Raw genomic sequence first — 20,924 nt, forward strand, 5'->3', positions numbered from 1 at the left:
CAGGCCCCCAAACTCCAGTGTGATGTAAAGAAGCAAGCCTGATCCTAAGTAACCTAAAACATGGGATCACAGAGGTATGAGACAACAGCTCTGAAGTGAAAAGAAAAGTTTTAAAAATCTGAAAAGTGTGGTATGCATTTCTTTTCAGCCTGCCTGAAGCATTATTTCTGCATTTCGCTGCTTCACATCGTTAGTGCTCAGGGTGTTCATTTTCCGCCATACAGCATAAAAAAAACCTATTCTGGTCTCTTTTGACCAGAGCACCTTCTTCCACGTGTTTTCTGCGTCTCCTTCATAGTTTGTCACAAACTGCAAGGTGGTTTTCCTTACGGCTTTCTTCAAAAGATTTAACCATCTTACCACTCTTCCAGGAAGGCCAGATTCTCCCACCTGAGCTGTAGATCTTTGCAACTCCTGCAGTGTTCTCACTGATTAACTGTAACTTACTCAGGTCTGAACCCTCTAACCCACCTTGACAAACTGCAGGTCTGTAAGGGCCCGGACATTGAAGTCAGGGGTATACTGCTGTAAAGGGATGCTGTTGTTGAGCTGGCTGTTGCTCCCGCTGACGGCCAGAGAGTCGGTCCGGTCGGCTCCACTCAGAGAGGCCGTCCGGTTTAACCCGCTGAGGTGGGATGGTGAGCAAAACTCTGCAGACGCCAACAGAAAAAGTTAGACCAGCTCGTGATAAATATTTAAAGGCACAAATACTTATTTTTGATCAGGCCGTCCTGCAAACACACTTTGAAAACTGCACAGACATCTGCAGTGCTTTACAGCATTCTCATGGTTCTAAAGATGCACGGTTCTAAAACAAATGTTTCTAAAGATGCACGGTTCTAAAACAAATGTTTCTAAAGATGCACGGTTCTAAAACAAATGTTTCTAAAGATGCACGGTTCTAAAACAAATGTTTCTAAAGATGCACGGTTCTAAAACAAATGTTTCTAAAGATGCACGGTTTTAAAACAAATGTTTCTAAAGATGCACGGTTCTAAAACAAATGTTTCTAAAGATGCACGGTTCTAAAACAAATGTTTCTAAAGATGCACGGTTCTAAAACAAATGTTTCTAAAGATGCACGGTTCTAAAACAAATGTTTCTAAAGATGCACGGTTCTAAAACAAATGTTTCTAAAGATGCACGGTTCTAAAACAAATGTTTCTAAAGATGCACGGTTCTAAAACAAATGTTTCTAAGATGCACGGTTCTAAAACAAATGTTTCTAAAGATGCACGGTTCTAAAACAAATGTTTCTAAAGATGCACGGTTCTAAAACAAATGTTTCTAAAGATGCTACGGTTCTAAAACAAATGTTTCTAAAGATGCACGGTTCTAAAACAAATGTTTCTAAAGATGCACGGTTCTAAACAATGTTTCTAAGATGCACGGTTCTAAAACAAATGTTTCTAAAGATGCACGGTTCTAAAACAAATGTTTCTAAAGATGCACGGTTCTAAAACAATGTTTCTAAAGATGCACGGTTCTAAAACAAATGTTTCTAAAGATGCACGGTTCTAAAACAAATGTTTCTAAAGATGCACGGTTCTAAAACAAATGTTTCTAAAGATGCACGGTTCTAAAACAAATGTTTCTAAAGATGCACGGTTCTAAAACAAATGTTTCTAAAGATGCACGGTTCTAAAACAAATGTTTCTAAAGATGCACGGTTCTAAAACAAATGTTTCTAAAGATGCACGGTTCTAAAACAAATGTTTCTAAAGATGCACGGTTCTAAAACAAATGTTTCTAAAGATGCACGGTTCTAAAACAAATGTTTCTAAAGATGCACGGTTCTAAAACAAATGTTTCTAAAGATGCACGGTTCTAAAACAATGTTTCTAAAGATGCACGGTTCTAAAACAAATGTTTCTAAAGATGCACGGTTCTAAAACAAATGTTTCTAAAGATGCACGGTTCTAAAACAAATGTTTCTAAAGATGCACGGTTCTAAACAAATGTTTCTAAAGATGCACGGTTCTAAAACAAATGTTTCTAAAGATGCACGGTTCTAAAACAAATGTTTCTAAAGATGCACGGTTCTAAAACAAATGTTTCTAAAGATGCACGGTTCTAAAACAAATGTTTCTAAAGATGCACGGTTCTAAAACAAATGTTTCTAAAGATGCACGGTTCTAAAACAAATGTTTCTAAAGATGCACGGTTCTAAAACAAATGTTTCTAAAGATGCACGGTTCTAAAACAATGTTTCTAAAGATGCACGGTTCTAAAACAAATGTTTCTAAAGATGCACGGTTCTAAAACAAATGTTTCTAAAGATGCACGGTTCTAAAACAAATGTTTCTAAAGATGCACGGTTCTAAAACAATGTTTCTAAAGATGCACGGTTTCTAAAACAAATGTTTCTAAAGATGCACGGTTCTAAAACAAATGTTTCTAAAGATGCACGGTTCTAAAACAAATGTTTCTAAAGATGCACGGTTCTAAAACAATGTTTCTAAAGATGCACGGTTCTAAAACAAATGTTTCTAAAGATGCACGGTTCTAAAACAAATGTTTCTAAAGATGCACGGTTCTAAAACAAATGTTTCTAAGATGCACGGTTCTAAAACAAATGTTTCTAAAGATGCACGGTTCTAAAACAAATGTTTCTAAAGATGCACGGTTCTAAAACAAATGTTTCTAAAGATGCACGGTTCTAAAACAATGTTTCTAAAGATGCACGGTTTCTAAAACAAATGTTTCTAAAGATGCACGGTTCTAAAACAAATGTTTCTAAAGATGCACGGTTCTAAAACAAATGTTTCTAAAGATGCACGGTTCTAAAACAAATGTTTCTAAGATGCACGGTTCTAAAACAAATGTTTCTAAAGATGCACGGTTCTAAAACAAATGTTTCTAAAGATGTACGGTTCTAAAACAAATGTTTCTAAAGATGCACGGTTCTAAAACAAATGTTTCTAAAGATGTATGGTTCTAAAACAAATGTTTCTAAAGATGCACGGTTCTAAAACAAATGTTTCTAAAGATGCACGGTTCTAAAACAAATGTTTCTAAAGATGCACGGTTCTAAAACAAATGTTTCTAAAGATGCACGGTTCTAAAACAAATGTTTCTAAAGATGCACGGTTCTAAAACAAATGTTTCTAAAGATGCACGGTTCTAAAACAAATGTTTCTAAAGATGCACGGTTCTAAAACAAATGTTTCTAAAGATGCACGGTTCTAAAACAAATGTTTCTAAGATGCACGGTTCTAAAACAAATGTTTCTAAAGATGCACGGTTCTAAACAAATGTTTCTAAAGATGCACGGTTCTAAACAAATGTTTCTAAAGATGCACGGTTCTAAAACAAATGTTTCTAAAGATGCACGGTTCTAAAACAAATGTTTCTAAAGATGCACGGTTCTAAAACAAATGTTTCTAAAGATGCACGGTTCTAAAACAAATGTTTCTAAAGATGCACGGTTCTAAAACAAATGTTTCTAAAGATGCACGGTTCTAAACAAATGTTTCTAAAGATGCACGGTTCTAAAACAAATGTTTCTAAAGATGCACGGTTCTAAAACAAATGTTTCTAAAGATGCACGGTTCTAAAACAAATGTTTCTAAAGATGCACGGTTCTAAAACAAATGTTTCTAAAGATGCACGGTTTCTAAAACAAATGTTTCTAAGGATGCACGGTTCTAAAACAAATGTTTCTAAAGATGCACGGTTTCTAAACAAATGTTTCTAAAGATGCACGGTTCTAAAACAAATGTTTCTAAAGATGCACGGTTCTAAAACAAATGTTTCTAAAGATGCACGGTTCTAAAACAAATGTTTCTAAAGATGCACGGTTTCTAAAACAAATGTTTCTAAAGATGCACGGTTCTAAAACAAATGTTTCTAAAGATGCACGGTTCTAAAACAAATGTTTCTCTAAGATGCACGGTTCTAAACAAATGTTTCTAAAGATGCACGGTTCTAAAACAAATGTTTCTAAAGATGCACGGTTCTAAACAAATGTTTCTAAAGATGCACGGTTCTAAAACAAATGTTTCTAAAGATGCACGGTTCTAAAACAAATGTTTCTAAAGATGCACGGTTTCTAAAACAAATGTTTCTAAAGATGCACGGTTCTAAAACAAATGTTTCTAAAGATGCACGGTTCTAAAACAATGTTTCTAAAGATGCACGGTTTTCTAAACACACAATTTTTTCTAAAGATGCACGGTTCTAAAACAATGTTTCTAAAGATGCACGGTTCTAAAACAAATGTTTTCTAAAGATGCACGGTTCTAAAACAAATGTTTCTAAAGATGCACGGTTCTAAAACAAATGTTTCTAAAGATGCACGGTTCTAAAACAAATGTTTCTAAAGATGCACGGTTCTAAAACAAATGTTTCTAAAGATGCACGGTTCTAAAACAAATGTTCTAAAGATGCACGGTTCTAAAACAAATGTTTCTAAAGATGCACGGTTCTAAAACAAATGTTTCTAAAGATGCACGGTTTCTAAAAAAAATGTTTCTAAAGATGCACGGTTCTAAAACAAATGTTTCTAAAGATGCACGGTTCTAAAACAAATGTTCTAAAGATGCACGGTTCTAAAACAAATGTTTCTAAAGATGCACGGTTCTAAAACAAATTTTTCTAAAGATGCACGGTTCTAAAACAAATGTTTCTAAAGATGCACGGTTTCTAAAACAAATGTTTCTAAAGATGCACGGTTCTAAAACAAATGTTTCTAAAGATGCACGGTTCTAAAACAAATGTTTCTAAAGATGCACGGTTCTAAAACAAATGTTTCTAAGATGCACGGTTCTAAAACAAATGTTTCTAAAGATGCACGGTTCTAAAACAAATGTTTCTAAAGATGCACGGTTTCTAAAACAAATGTTTCTAAAGATGCACGGTTCTAAAACAAATGTTTCTAAAGATGCACGGTTCTAAAACAAATGTTTCTAAAGATGCACGGTTCTAAAACAAATGTTTCTAAAGATGCACGGTTCTAAAACAAATGTTTCTAAAGATGCACGGTTCTAAAACAAATGTTTCTAAAGATGCACGGTTCTAAAACAAATGTTTCTAAAGATGCACGGTTCTAAAACAAATGTTTCTAAAGATGCACGGTTCTAAAACAAATGTTTCTAAAGATGCACGGTTCTAAACAAATGTTTCTAAAGATGCACGGTTCTAAAACAAATGTTTCTAAAGATGCACGGTTCTAAAACAAATGTTTCTAAAGATGCACGGTTCTAAAACAAATGTTTCTAAAGATGCACGGTTCTAAAACAAATGTTTCTAAAGATGCACGGTTCTAAAACAAATGTTTCTAAAGATGCACGGTTCTAAAACAAATGTTTCTAAAGATGCACGGTTCTAAAACAAATGTTTCTAAAGATGCACGGTTTCTAAAACAAATGTTTCTAAAGATGCACGGTTCTAAAACAAATGTTTCTAAAGATGCACGGTTCTAAAACAAATGTTTCTAAAGATGCACGGTTTCTAAAACAAATGTTTCTAAAGATGCACGGTTCTAAAACAAATGTTTCTAAAGATGCACGGTTCTAAAACACATGTTTCTAAAGATGCACGGTTCTAAAACAAATGTTTCTAAAGATGCACGGTTCTAAAACAAATGTTTCTAAAGATGCACGGTTCTAAAACAAATGTTTCTAAAGATGTATGGTTCTAAAACAAATGTTTCTAAAGATGCACGGTTCTAAAACAAATGTTTCTAAAGATGCACGGTTCTAAAACAAATGTTTCTAAAGATGCACAGTTCTAAAACAAATGTTTCTAAAGATGCACGGTTCTAAGGATGAACAGTTTTAAAATGCGGTGCAGGTTAAAATGCAAATTAGAACTGGTGGCACGAATGAGTAATTAGGAACAATGTGTGATGAATGCAGAAAACAGCATCAGAAACCACTAAACAAACAGTAAATGCATCAGGATGATGGGGTTAGGTGGAAGTAAATGTTCATTTATTAACTCAAACCAGATGCTGCTCTCACACACTCACACACACACGATCAGTGACACACAGAAGATCTTCCAACCAAGCTTGACTCAACATGTGTTAATCAGGATGTCTTACATCAGCCAGACATCACAATTATTTCAAATGTTCTCTAAATTAAACCAAAGGCTGTTGGGGCTGAATGACAGGGGTGGAAACAACATTTTAAACATAGATATTTTAAATTGTCTGACAATATGTTAGGAAAACTCTGTTGAACACAAAGATGAATCACACAAAGATTCAGTTGCCAAACTTCAAACCAAAAAAAACTGACATCAGATTGTGAAGAAAATGCATTAGACAGCAGAGGTTTAATAAATATTCCATAACCCATTCATCTTCTAGATATTAACCTGAATAATTAAATATCAGGAAAAATGCCCACTGGAGTCCAGGTAAAGATGTGTAAAAAAAGACCTTAAAATACATTTATTTTGTATAACAGTTAAATAATTTAACCCTAAAAGTTTTAGAAAGATTCAGCCCTTAATTTGAAACCAATTATTCAGTCAGGAAAAAAATCCCATGTTATGAAATCATAACAAAAACACTAGTGGCACAACCACAGGTATTCTTACATATAATAATATATAATCTCCTTTTGCCAATAAGACAGAACTTTGTAGGCTCCAACCTTGTGAAATGTTGAAAGAAGACAGAGAGGGAGGGATCTTCACCTTCTTCATCTTAAAGTGCTTATGATACCATTCACTCTAACAAGGCTCCAGAGTCCTTATGAGAAATATACCCACAGCATAACAGATCCTCCACCATACTTAACAGTGAACCAAAGGTGATATTGCATATTTTCACCTCTTGTTTCACAGCAAACCCACACGGTACTACTTGTTGCAGACATTTCTGATCTTAGTCTGAGCTGACCAAAGTACGTTTATGTCTGTAATGATTATTTTGGAGACTTTGTGACCCCAAGGTGCCAGTCTTAGCTGTAGTACTCACAGTTTTACAGTAAGCTTTGGAGAACATTTTACTATCCTCCTCACTGTACTTATATGTTCTCCAGGAAAATAGAAAGTCCCTGGTTATGAATTTAAAGCTCCTAGAAACTCTGATCAGTTAAAAAGGTATAAATAAAACAAAATGCTTTTGTTAAGATTTATTTTGAACATGGAACATTTCAACATTAATTTAAAGCAAAGGTTGAATCTTCCAAAATGGCGTGAGATTATGTTCCTTAAAGAGAAGATGACTTTATTTCATGGCTTTTACACATCTTTGCCTGGGGTGCCAATATATACGGCTCTGTATTCACAACTTATTTCATCTGATCAACTTTTAAAGTCCAAACAGAATAGTTGAAATGAAATAAAAATAAGGAAAACCATCCCTAATGCCTTTTAGGGAGTCAGTAACTGCAAAAATCTTACAGTCATATTTCTGTATGAAATGAATAATAATAATAAACCAGAAATGGAATATTGGTAACAATTTTTTTTTTTATTCTTCAACTTTTGGATTGTATGTCTGAACTCTGACTCTCAAAACCTGCTTCCCATTAAAAATGTCACAAGGAAAATGAAGAAAACCGTTTCCTTTTGCTTTTAGATCTGAATCCGGGTTTTGCTCACAGCTGTTCACAGTTTCTATTTTACACTGAATGATGCTTGACAACCATAAACAACTTCCCCTTCCTTCTCACGACCCACCTCTGCTCTAAACTCCAAGCACAGTAACACGCACGTCTATGCTGATTTCATCCAAACAAACCCTTGCTCCTAAATGTGTCACACACACTCCACACGCAAGGCCGTTCACCACCTTTGCGTCATGATGATTACCGGTTGGTGTGAGTCGTCCACCAGGGGGCCTCAGTGAGTCGTAGGAAACTGTTTTACCTGGACACGTCAACTGCGTTAGTTTATCAGGAATGAATCAGGACAGTTCATCCTGGTTGTCTGCAGCTAGTCTTACAGTTAGTGGTTAGATGTGGCTAAATGAACACACTCTGTTTATTTGGGCGCTTTAGTTGATCCAGTAGGAGACTTTTCTCTGGTTAAACCAAGGGAGCTCAAAGTAATGAGTAAAAATCAATGTTTAAGAAGAAATGTAGCTGCTTTAAAACTCTTTTAAAATGTCCAAACACAATTAACCTCCCATCAGGTGCAACAGTGACAAAAATGATCACATATTTAAAAATAGTAACATCTTATTTTATAAACAAGTTTATTTTTTTTATAACAGGCAGTTAGAGAGGTCACTTGTTATTTTAAAATAAATGTATTTTTATGGCAGTTTTATTTGATCGTTTAATACAAAAATTAAAAACAATTAAATGGATGTTTAAAACAGTCTCTATAATGACACTTTTTTCCATTTCCATAACAGCTGGAGGCTTCTACAAATAGTTCATGGTGGCTTCAACAAAAATTAAAACTGTACAATCTGAAACACTGCATTAAAAACTCAGGTTCTAAGTGATCTAATCAGGAGCTGCCTAGAAAGATTTGATTTGTTAGAAAAAACATATAAAATAAGACCAATAATTTTTGATTTTCTGCTACCTGTATGACCCTTTCTCTTTTCCAATGGTTATAATCAGTCTGACAGAGAGAGGTATCCCAATCATTGTGGTTTTTAGTATAACAATGACCATCAGTGGGACCCTTTGTGGGGTTCCTTGAGACGACATTGTTGTAAATAAGCGCCGTTTAACTAAATAATCTGAACTGAAACTATCTGTGTAGTTATGCTGCTATAGGCTTAGGCTGCTGGAGGACATAATGACCACTTTCACCCTCTTCGCTACATTCTCACACTACTCTCCAATTATTTGCTGTTATTTCAGCTTTTAACTTTATGTTCTCTCTTTTCTCTTCCTAGAAGCTACACCTGGCCTGGCTCTGTGTCTACCTGTGACACCTTTCTGGAGCGGGGCATCGTCCGAGCTTCTGCTGGCAACAACTTAATGCTCACCTTCTACAGATGATCCACATGGCCCTGTCTTTTAGTGTTTAACCCTTTCTCTCTCCTAGACATGGAAATTGACTGAGCTTCTACTGTGACTAACTCTATGTGCTCTCTTTCAGACTCTAACCTTGAAAACTGGCTCAGAGTTTATCTGTTCTTTCTTTCTAGGTGAAACGACTAAAGGAGCTACATCCATTAACATTTACTTTTCCTTCCCATAGAAAGTATTCCTGGATCAGTGCTTCTTTGTTCTCTTTGTGTCTTTGCTCTGTTCTCTCAAACCCCCAGTCGGTCGTGGCAAATGACCACTCATACTGAGCCTGGTTCTGGTTCTGCTGGAGGTTTCTTCCTGTTAAAAGGGAGTTTTTCCTCTCCACTGTCGCTACATGCATGCTCAGTATGAGGGATTGCTGCAAAGTCAACGCCAGTGACTGTCCACTGTCTCTACATGCTCATCCAGGAGGAGTGAATGCTGCAAGTCACTGACTGGATGCAATCTGCTGGGTTTCCTTAGACAGAAAAACTTTTTATCCAATTTGAATAAATAACTGAATCTGACTGCACTGTTCAATGGTTACGATTAATTGGAATGTATGTACCTGACTTTTGTGAAGTGACTTGAGACAACATGTGTTGTGAATTGGCGCTATATAAATAACCTGAATTGAATTGAAAATTGTTTTGATTTATTGGCAGAAAAAGAAGCATGTTTTCACAGATTTTCTGATGAATTAGCTATTTTTAAATGAATATCATATTTAACTGCAGTATATTTGTATTAATAAGACTTATAAAAATGCATTTTTGAACATGAACAGTGACATTTAGCAAACATGTCCGACAGTAAACGCATGAGTTAGAAAACAAAAACATTTTTGATGCCATTTAGTCATTTTTGCTCTCATTTACAGCCCATCTGATTTTAAAACCTGCTGAAAAACTTCCTACTGAACCTCTAAGAATCAACAGTTTCAACAAACTAGTCGGTTCCAGTTAGTGCATTTAAAATATAGCGGATCTGAGAAAGGACCCATTTCCAAACAAGAACCAACTGTCTCCTTTCATAAATACAACTTATGAGGGAATACATTTGGAACTAGGTGCTGATTTGAAGGTTATGACTACATCCTACTGCAGAGGTCCTCAGGGTAACTATGATTAAACTATCTTTGAAAGTGAAAAATAAAGATGGCAAAACAGCATAAATGAAGCATTACAAACTACATGTTGATGGCTTCATGCTTCATTCGTAGAGCGGAGATCAGTCGAACAGAAGAGGAAAGAGTTGGACGCTAACAGGAAGCATCCAGAAGCGACTCTACGGCTTTAATCCTTGAGGGGAATCAAATCCCATCCGGGTCTCATCATATCGTCCCATCCCTCCCAGTCTAGTAAAAAGGATGACGTTTTGGCAAACACTTTGACCCACAATCCTGAGAGTGTAGTAATCAATTTGTCATCAGATATAGTAGCAATCTATTGTGTGTGAGAGGCTGACTTATTCTGATGTCTCCCTCAGATTTCCAAGCATCAAGCTTTTTCATTTCAATCGTCTTCTCATATCTTCTTTAGGGTTTTCTACCAAAGCCAGTTTTAACAGGTTCTACCGATGAACCGGTTTGGTTTTCCGCCATCTGAAGCTGTGTCATAAACATTTCATCCAGTAAATCTATGATTCCTCTTCTGTTTTAGTCATGTGTGGTGGCCGTTTTAACGACACAAATCAATATTTAACTCATTTCCTCTGCAAAGAGGCGTTCTTATATCACCATCCACATTTTTTAAGTCGTTGTAAACAACGGTAAACGGTGTTTACGAATGTTGCCGTGCGAGATGGAGCAGTCTCTCTGAGCATCGCACGGTCTGGAAATTTGCTGGGATGTCCACTCCTGGGAAGATTGGCCATCCGTCTAACATGTTTTCTAACTTATCTTCCTCACTGCAGAATGATGGACTTGGGATTGTTTGGCAGTAATAAATACTGACGTCTTTCCCCCTGGCATTGTGCTCAAGATGAGAGAAATCTCCAAACGTCTGCTTTTATGAAGAAGCTAACATTGATCTGAGGGTAAATCGATGAATTTGATTGCTGCCTATCGTCTGAAGTCCGATGTGGCCGTATCTTTTGTTTTTTTACACGTAGCTTTGGGACCAGATGTCTTATTTAATCGTGATTCCTAAACCCTTAAAACCCAAACAGGACGTTCTATCTTTTGACCATACCTTTAAGTAAGGAGATTTATTAGACAACATATTCACTGAAACAGGAAATGGCCCATAATGCTTTGGTTTGGTCAACTTAAATGATTGTTTGCCAAAAGGTAGCTGCCATGATGTCCCTACAGATTAAACTAAAGTCAGTCACATGAACGGCAGAGCAGGTGCTGTGGGTTAAAACTTGAATATTTGCTTATGACATCATCAGGCTAAAAGAAGTGACTGACTTTGTTTTGAACAGAGGTGCTGACCATATCGGGCAGCACAGAACTTCCTGCCCTCTGACTGTCCCCCGGGTGAGCGAAACTAAGGCCCACCCACTCAACCAGATTCCCGCCTGCGCTCTGTGTTAGACGACCCAGACATGCCGGCGTTTACCTGGCAACCGAGAGAACAGAGAAAACCTCTTAGAGGAGAGGAGGCGAGGACGAGGTGCGGCCACTGAGAGGACAGGAGAGAGGGGAAGGGAGCGACAGGACAGAGGGGGGACGAGAGGGACGGTCAGTGACAAACAGGGAGACAGTTCTGCTCACAGCCTGGGAGAGGACATGCAAAACCATGGAGACATTCTGCTGCTCTCACAGATAACCCTGTCAGACCTCACCGTGAGAAGGTGAGGGGAGTTTATGTCGCTGCAGTGACAGAGCTGTCATTAAGAAGTTTGAACGAAGATTGGATGTTGAAGCTGAAAAGGAAAGGAAGGTTAGAAAACAAAATTAAAACCAAGCTTCACAGATCATTCTTTCTCGTCATTTAAGATTGGTCACTGCTGATACTGGACCGGGTTCTGCTGGATGACTCTTCCCGTCATAAGGGAGTCGTTCTTCTCCACTGTTGCTGATGACTGATCTGCAGGCGTGCAGCTCCATATGCAATACGCTGTGATATACTGTATGTCCTGAGCCCTTTCTATCAGAACCAGTAGACTGAGCTAAAGTAGCTTGTCTGATGGATTGGACCACAGATGTCAACCTTTGCTCATCAATACGTCAGTGACTCTGACGCTGGCTCACAACTGTTCCTTCCTCTGATCACTTCTGAAAGATTTATATATACCTTTTACTTTAGTTTTTTTAATTTTTTTAAATTAATAATTAGCTTTTTTCAATACGTTTTAACATTTGAAAGTAGCGGCCAGACATTTGTTTCAAATTTATCAGTTGTTTTAGATTTTGCGACCTTCATGAAATGTTACCAGACAGGAAATGGGCAGAGAGAGGAGGGAGGACATGCAGCAAAGGTCTCAAGGTCAGGAATTAAACCCAGGACGGCTGCTTCAAGGACTATAGCCTCTGTATATGAGGCACACAATTTTATTAGTTAATAAAATCCTTTCACAACAATAAAACTAACTGGAAGTGAACAGTGATGGTGCTGAGCACATTTTAGAGCGGACTGTGCAAATATTTGATAATAAAAATTGTTTTAAATAGGTTTGTAGTGCTGTAATATACACACCATCCAGTGTAGGAGTTGTCCTTGAATGCACCTGATTTACCTGTGTGTGGTCACGCGTCTGATGCTATAGTTAAATGCTACAGGCTGCTGGATTTAGACTTTAGGCCGTTTATCTCTGCACCAGAATGAGGTTTACATTTAGTTGAAATTCATTCCTGGTGAACAGTCCAGGAGACTATGAAATCTTTTCTTCGAAGTTTAACCTCTTTGAGATATGTTAAAATGTTGTTTCTGTCAAGTCTACAGTTCTACTCCAAACTGAACACAATAAATAAAACAAATGGACACAAGGAAGCAGGACGTTCACATTGATCTGTTGTGAATTCCTCTCAGCTGCAGGGAGATATCTGAAAACAACAGAGGAACTGACAGAGATGTGAATGGAGAGACTGAAGTAGGCACCAGAAAGACAAGACAAGACGATCGCTGACAGCAAGGAACAGAAAAAAACAAAAGGTTGACTGAAACTGACAGGGGAAAAAAATAAACAGGGACTTTCTGAAGTAATAAAAAGATAAAAATTAACATTAGAAAGAAAGAAATGTTGGTCCTTCCCTTCCTCACACAACCTGAAAGCAGCACTTTTCATGACATTTGGAAAAAAAAGACAACAAGTCAAGAAACAAAGAGACAAATCCAATAAAAAACAACCAGTGTAAAATAGTTGAAAAAATGAGCTCTAAGAAGTGAAGAAAAATATCTACTGCCACCTTGTTGTCACAAGGTGACATCAAATGTCACTGCAACAACTTTTTCAACTCCCACAGATTGAATTAAAATGGGATCTGTTCGTAGACTGAACCAGAGAGAGGTTTATGGACTCACCCAGAGTGAAAGCACTGATCGCCATGACTCCATAATATGAGAACGGTCCCGTCTCAAACTTCATGTTCTCGTTTCCGGCCTCCACCTCCACTCGACCCTGGTGATTTCAACAAAAGATGCTCTTTTATTTAAAACAACTAACAATTTCTCTTTCTTCGTAAACAGAATTAAAACAGAATAACATGCAACAGAAAATCGTATTCAACTAGGAGTAGTTGTTTCGCTTTGATGAAATTACACCATTCGACCTCTAGAGGGTGCTACATTTCCACGTAAAACACATCTGATGCCCTCTGGAGAAGCTGCGCATCATTTGTAGGAGATGAAACATGAACATGAAGCAGCCACAGAAGCTGCATCTGCAGAGAGATGCTGAATACAACAAATATAAAATAATTAACTGAGGATTCTTTAGATTTAGAGGCTGATGGAGGGATGGGAAGACAGATTGGGGGTTAAGGAGGCCCAAGTACTGGCACAGAGTTGCCCCAGTTCACGGCCAGCTGGAATGTGTAAACTACAGCAACAACACAGCACAGTTAATCCATCCTGCCATCCCCTCCCAACACAAGCAGCGGCCTGATGAAAGCAGAACAGGCGGTTAAAATAAAAGAGTAAACAGAACCACAGAACAGAGCCTGAACAGCCCAGCCCTTAATGAGGACCAATTAACAGGGTCAAAACATTTAGGAATTATATTAAAATATCATAATTTTACACATTTGTTACCCTTGGTATATCCCTATATTAATGTTTTTAACCAACACGCTTTATTAGAAGTCCATATATACTCTGTATATAGTCTTCAAATTAAGATTTCAAGCCTTCCAAACATCAGTTCTGTCAGATATGCACCTAAAATGTTCGGAAAGACAAACCACATGGTAGTCACTCAGTCCACCTCATCCTTGGTTAATATTTGAACTCAATAAAGCTTCAGACAGTTGTAAGTTAAAAACAGTGCAGTGATTTAAAGGGAGACATGAAGAGTCCATAAAAGTTGGGAAAACAAGTATTTGATACATGGCTGATTTTGCAGGTTTTTCCACTTGCAAAGCATGTAGAAGTCTTTCATTTTTATCATAGGTACTCTTCAACTCAGTGATGGAATCTAAAATAAAAATCCAGAAAATCATATTGTGTGATTTTTAACTAATTAATTTGCATTTTATTGCAGGACATAAGTATTTGATACATCAAAAAAACCAAAACGTTTTGGTACAGAAACTTTTGTTTGCAATTACAGACATCAGGCGTTCCTGTAGTCCTTGACGAGGTTTGCACACACTGCAGCAGGGATTTTGGACCACTCCTCCATACAGAACTTCTCCAGATCCTTCAGGTTTCGGGGCTACCCCTGGGCAATACGGACTTTCAGCTCCCTCCAAAGATTCTCGATTGGGTCCAGGTCTGGAGGCTGGCTAGGCCACTCCAGGACCTTGAGATGCTTCTTACGGAGCCACTCTTTAGTTGCCCTGACTGTGTGCTTCGGGTCGTCGTCATGCTGGGAGACCCAGCCACGACTCATCTTCAATGCCCTTACTGAGGGAAGGCATTTATCGTAATATAGCCATCCCTTCTGCTATTTTAGGATGTTTAGGATATGCGTCTGCTTAGAAAGACAACTTTGTTATTCCAGACAAAGCAGGATGAAAAAAGGAAAACTGCTTCAGTCATAAACACTCCGTAGAGCCCAGCTCACAATCAACTAAATCTGAAGCACAACAGCAACATTGAGGTCCAGATCTGACTGAATCCAATATAGTCTATTCAGTTTATGCAGTTCCAACCACTGAGGCCTATTGTTTCTAAATCAGAAGAGTAAAAATGGAAACAAGCTCCAGGGTTCATCCATGCATCCATCATTTCATCCATTCATCCATCCATCCATCCATCCATCCATCCATCCATGCATCCATCATTTCATCCATTCATCCATCCATCCATCCATCCATCCATCCATCCATCATCCATCCATCCATCCATCCATCCATCCATCCATCCAGCCAGCCAGCCATTCATCCATCCACCCATCCATCCATCCATCCATCCACCCATCCATCCATCCATCCATCCATCCATCCATCCATCCATCCATCCATCCACCCATCCATTCATCCATCCATCAATGCACACATCCATCATCCATCCATCCATCCATGCATCCATCATTTCATCCATCCATCCATCCATCAATGCACACATCCATCATCCATCCATCCATCAATGCACACATCCATCATCCATCCATCCATCCATGCATCCATCCATCCATCCATCCATCCATCCATCAATGCACACATCCATCATCCATCCATCCATCCATCCATCAATGCACACATCCATCATCCATCCATCCATCCATGCATCCATCCATCCATCCATCCATCCATCAATGCACACATCCATCCACCCATCCATTCATCCATCCATCCACCCATCCATTCATCCATCCATCCACCCATCCATTCATCCATCATCCATCCATCCATCCATCCATCCATCAATGCACACATCCATCATCCATCCATCCATCCATCCATCAATGCACACATCCATCATCCATCCATCCATCCATGCATCCATCCATTCATCCATCCACCCATCCATTCATCCATCCATCCACCCATCCATTCATCCATCCATCCACCCATCCATTCATCCATCCATCCATCCATCCAGCCAGCCATCCATCCATCCATCCATCCAGCCAGCCATCCACCCATCCATTCATCCATCAATGCACACATCCATCATCCATCCATCCATCCATCCATCCATCCATCCATTCATCCATCAATGCACACATCCATCATCCATCCATCCATCCATCAATGCACACATCCATCATCCATCCATCCATCCAGCCAGCCATCCACCCATCCATTCATCCATCAATGCACACATCCATCATCCATCCATCCATCCATCAATGCACACATCCATCATCCATCCATCCATCCAGCCAGCCATCCATCCATCCATCCATCCATCAATGCACACATCCATCATCCATCCATCCATCCATCCATCCATCCATCAATGCACACATCCAGCATCCATCCATCCATCCATCCATCTATCCATCAATGCACACATCCATCATCCATCCATCCATCCATCCATAAGTTTAGGTGGTAGAGGTCAAAGGTTCAGGAGGGAAAACCTGACAATCATTAATGCATTCATCTGTGCATGTCAAAGATTGATTTGGTGATTCTGGATAAATGACACAAATGGGTCATTTATCCTTTTTGACTAAAATGTTTGTGAAGTTTTTCCAGTCAAAAAAAAGTTTTTCCAATCCTGTGATGTAAATATTTTTGGAATTGAAACAATAAAATGTAATCAATATAGAAACCAATTCCATAAATTATAATATTTTTAAGGAGCTCATTTATTTTAGTAGCAAACACGTTATATTGATTAATAACACAGACTGTTGTTTTCAAGCCTTTATTTCTGTTATTTATGATTTTCCAGCTAATGAAAACATTTAATGTTAGAATTTTACATCAGACCAATAAAACATTTTTTATAATACAGAAATGTGGGCTTAATGGAAAACATGTTCAATACCTGCTCAAAGGTTGTTATTTTTAAGAGGTACTTTTAATAAGCCTCTTTGGAACATATTCTAATTTATTGAATATGACTGTTAGCTGGTTAAATTCTGAGCAAGATAAAGGGTTTTGTTTTTCTGCACCAAACGCAACATTGATGCATACCTCAGCAAAGAGAGGTCCGCTCTGACATGCTTCGGATGTTTTGGTGGCTTTATGTGGGGCGTTGGATCATGTTTGTGCAGGTAAAAATGTAACAAATGTGCACGGCAAAACCTTTTACTAGTAGAACCTCAAAGCTCACCTAAAACTGGAATTACAGTAAAGTGTTCATGATAATACTTCTATTCCTCAGCGACTACGCCCAAACTGCAAAAAACATCTTTTAAATTAGGATAATTTATCTGTATATTTATTTTATTGAGTAGTAATTGTCTTCAGGCTTGTCCAAATTCAAGAGGTAACACATATTTACACCTGCCATGGAGATTAATCTGAAAGCCACTGAGTCATCAGACGATTTATATAATGAAAACAGGAGACATCCTCTGGCTGTTCTGATTTATCATTAAATCAGCCCAAAGCAAAGGATAAAAGCATCAACGATCCTCTGTTACTTACAGCTTATCAGCGCAACTAAAGAGTTACTTATCTTTAACATGAGGTCAACTCTGCGTGTTTACTGCAACATGGGCACCGGTGCATGTTCAGCTGCTTAATTTACTGGGAGGCATGAAGAGGGAGCAGCTACAGAACAGGGAGGCAGAGAGGTGGAGAGGTGCTGCAGTCCCAGGTCTCCACTGACAGGACAGTCAGACCACTTCGCTGCACCAGTACTGGGTGTTTACTCAATGACTGATCCGTCTGCAGGTGTGTTATCGAAAAATAAAGCTTTATTTGTCTGAAGGGTTTGAACAATTCAAGCCACTAGGTATTTTTTTTTTTAAAGTTAACTCATTCTGACCTTTATTAATTATTAACACAGAGCTGAAATGAATCTTCAGTATCCAGAGACCAAATGTTCAACCCTTCTATCTGCAATGATCCGCTATCTAGAATTATCTCTACATTGTGTTTTACACAACAGATCAATCATCTCTGCCTTTACGTTGCAGCCATTTCCTGACGAGCTTTAGCGTGACTAAAAGGTTGTGGGGCTGTTTTATGCAAACAGTGCAATAAGCTCCACCTTCTATTAATGGTGCAATAGATTTGAAACGTGACTTAACTCTCTAATAAATTATGCACACCATTTTAAGTCTAGCTGTTTCGAATACAACCGGTGAAGACGCAAGGGATCATTTTACCTTCTCACCTTTTCATCCCAGCCTACGTCATTTTCACACCTGTAATAGATACCCATGCTTGGTACTCAGCTTTTTTCTCTTGGTTTTATTCAATCAGATGCTCAAATCTTATCCATAATTTATTTGTGTTACTTTTTTATATTTCTATAAGGTGCTCCATTTTCATTGTTAATTGATTTGAGTTTACAACCAGCAGATGCTCAACAGACCTCTGAGCAAACCAAAATGACCATGATTGACCTCCTGCTGGTAGGTATTCTAATTAACCAATTAACTTAATACTCAGCAACGTGGTCATTCAGGTGTTTCTTTTCAGCCCCGAAGTGACGTTTTTTAGTTTCAAGCTTTGCTCCTGCCTCAGGTTTAAACTAGACTATTGAGAACAAAGTAATTGTATTTTAAGGTCTGAAAGTCAAAGTTTTAATTTAGCATTTACAAAGAATCCCTGTTTATGGTGGTGCAGCTACAGGATTTATATTTATCTTCACCAACTTTGACCTGAACTGAATTTGTCCTGGTACAGTTTACTCTAGAAATTACAGACAGAAAACTTTAAGTCAATTATAACTTGTTCTAGATTTTTACGCAGCTTCACTAAATTATTCCAAATCAATGACCTTTTACAGCAGAAGACCGTCTCTCGTTTGCAGTGATTCAGCTTAAAGTTCAAAGTGTTCGTCCGGGAGATGTTTTGCTGAGGCGTGTGTGGGACCTAACCTGCAGATGTGTCTTGGTCAAAGTTCAACATGGAGCAGTATGAGTCATAAACAACCTACTGAAGTTCCTCTCCATTAAATGAGGAAACAGAATACCTGATGTGCTCCTGGGTTTATGCTACTGGACCTATTTGTGGCCACGGGTCAGTGAAGCCAGAAAGGTAAAAAAAGGTTTGAACGGAAGTAGGTGGACCTTCTCAAAGTTTAATAAAGCTTCAACATAAGTGTGAGCTGCAGGAGGGAAGTTTAATAAGGTGTTAAAATGAAGAGGTTAGGAGCTTTATGGAGCTGGAGAATAACCCTAAAATAAGCCTAATTCTATTATATCACAGTGTGATTTATTTTTAGAGCTTGGTTACTGTTTCTGTGGGTTTTTTTAACATCCGACTCACAAACTCTACAGTGATATTGTCAATTTCCCCCCCATGTTAAATTCTGAGAGCGCAAGAAACTACATGTTCATATACGCCAACATAGCCAATATTTTAAACACATAACATTAGTATGGTTAGAAATTAATAAAGTGAAATAACAACAGAAACTGAAAATATGGGAAAATGTCTTTAGTTATAATAAACATGAAATAGTTCCTACGATATTAAATAAAAGAAGAAAAGAGTTTGATGTGGACATAAGAATGTAAACACTTTGTTCAATAAGGCTGTTATCCAACGGGGCCAACCACCAACATTAACAGCAATAAACACAAATAATAAAAAGTCTCAGCCATAAGTGAGGATATGAAAAGAGTAATCAAGAGAACGTTTATATTATTATAAGGAAAAGAAGCGTTTTATTATATCACTTCTTTTTCCTTAAATAAATCTGCCCTACTTGGTCGAAAAGACGCATTTTAAAAATGTGACTGGAAAGTTTTACAAAAATGAAAGTTGCTGTGCTGGATTCTACCCCTTTCACACTATTACAAATCTAGCTTGTGTTTCAGTGGAGTCTGAAGATATACAGCTTAAAACTGATAGATGTGAACATTTGCTTTGAGATTTAAATCTCTAAAATAATGTTCCTATCTGATGCTGAGATGATGTGGTATGAAAAATCCTAATAGAGAATTCACAGAGTTGTTTTATCAAGTTGCACATTTTATTTTCCAATGGTTCCTTCTGTTTACTCGACTTCCCCTTTAAAACTACTCACTGCTTCTCCAAAATGAGATCAAACTGACTGCTGTTTCATTTAGGTAATATACTAACAGCTCGGAACAACTGTGCATAACCACCACGTGAAAGTTTAGGTCAGATTATCCCGATGTGCTGCTCTGATGAGGAACCTTTTCATCCTTACAATGAGCAACAGCAGAGGATGAGAGCTCTGAAACGGAGCTGTGTGTGAACTATCCCAGATAAAAACACAGCGCAAAGCAGGATGAGGTAATGTGCATCCATGCCTTCTGAAGATGCTGTCCATATGTGTGTGTGTGTGTGTGTGTGAAGCTGAGAGGTAAACCCCTGCAGAAGGTGGAGGATTCACTGTCACAGCGCTGTTATAACAAAGCCAGCATCGCGTCTCTGCATGCACCACACTTTAACATCCGGTCGGTGTTTGTGTGAATGAGGGTAGGATTGTGGTCTTCTGTTTGCATGTATGCTGTTAAATCTGTGTTAACATGTGACTGAGCCACCAAAGTTTAGTGGCTTCAAACCAACGCGTTTACAAAATAAGCGGTTGGTTAGAGTCACCGATTGACACGCGTTTTTACAATGAGGCGTAACACCGTGAGTCAACGTCAAACTGAACTCCAGCATGACACACACACAGTGGAAATATCTCCTTTTTTGTCAAGGAATATTTCTTATTCTCCCGGGACTCTATTTTTCCATCTCTTGCTCACAACAGGAAGAACTTTTCTGGAATGAAACTCTGACATAATTTCTGCACCAGCATCAACACTCAGCCCTTCACTTTCCATATTTTTGCTTTT

General features: G+C 38.0%; 1 protein-coding gene across 1 annotated transcript in view; it reads right to left on the bottom strand.

Moving 5' to 3' along the window:
* The window catches only part of LOC124877931 (metal transporter CNNM4), a 53,054-nt gene that overhangs the window by 2,175 nt on the left and 29,955 nt on the right, over positions 1–20,924 (bottom strand). The window contains exons 5-8 of the mRNA XM_047381569.1: positions 13,400–13,496; positions 11,495–11,557; positions 7,771–7,827; positions 472–650 (exon numbers count right to left, since the gene is read on the bottom strand). Of these exons, the coding sequence (XP_047237525.1) occupies positions 472–650; positions 7,771–7,827; positions 11,495–11,557; positions 13,400–13,496 (396 nt within the window). The remainder of the gene's footprint in view (positions 1–471; positions 651–7,770; positions 7,828–11,494; positions 11,558–13,399; positions 13,497–20,924) is intronic.

Source organism: Girardinichthys multiradiatus, chromosome 12 (assembly GCF_021462225.1).
Source record: "Girardinichthys multiradiatus isolate DD_20200921_A chromosome 12, DD_fGirMul_XY1, whole genome shotgun sequence".
Classification (NCBI taxonomy): Eukaryota; Metazoa; Chordata; class Actinopteri; order Cyprinodontiformes; family Goodeidae; genus Girardinichthys; species Girardinichthys multiradiatus.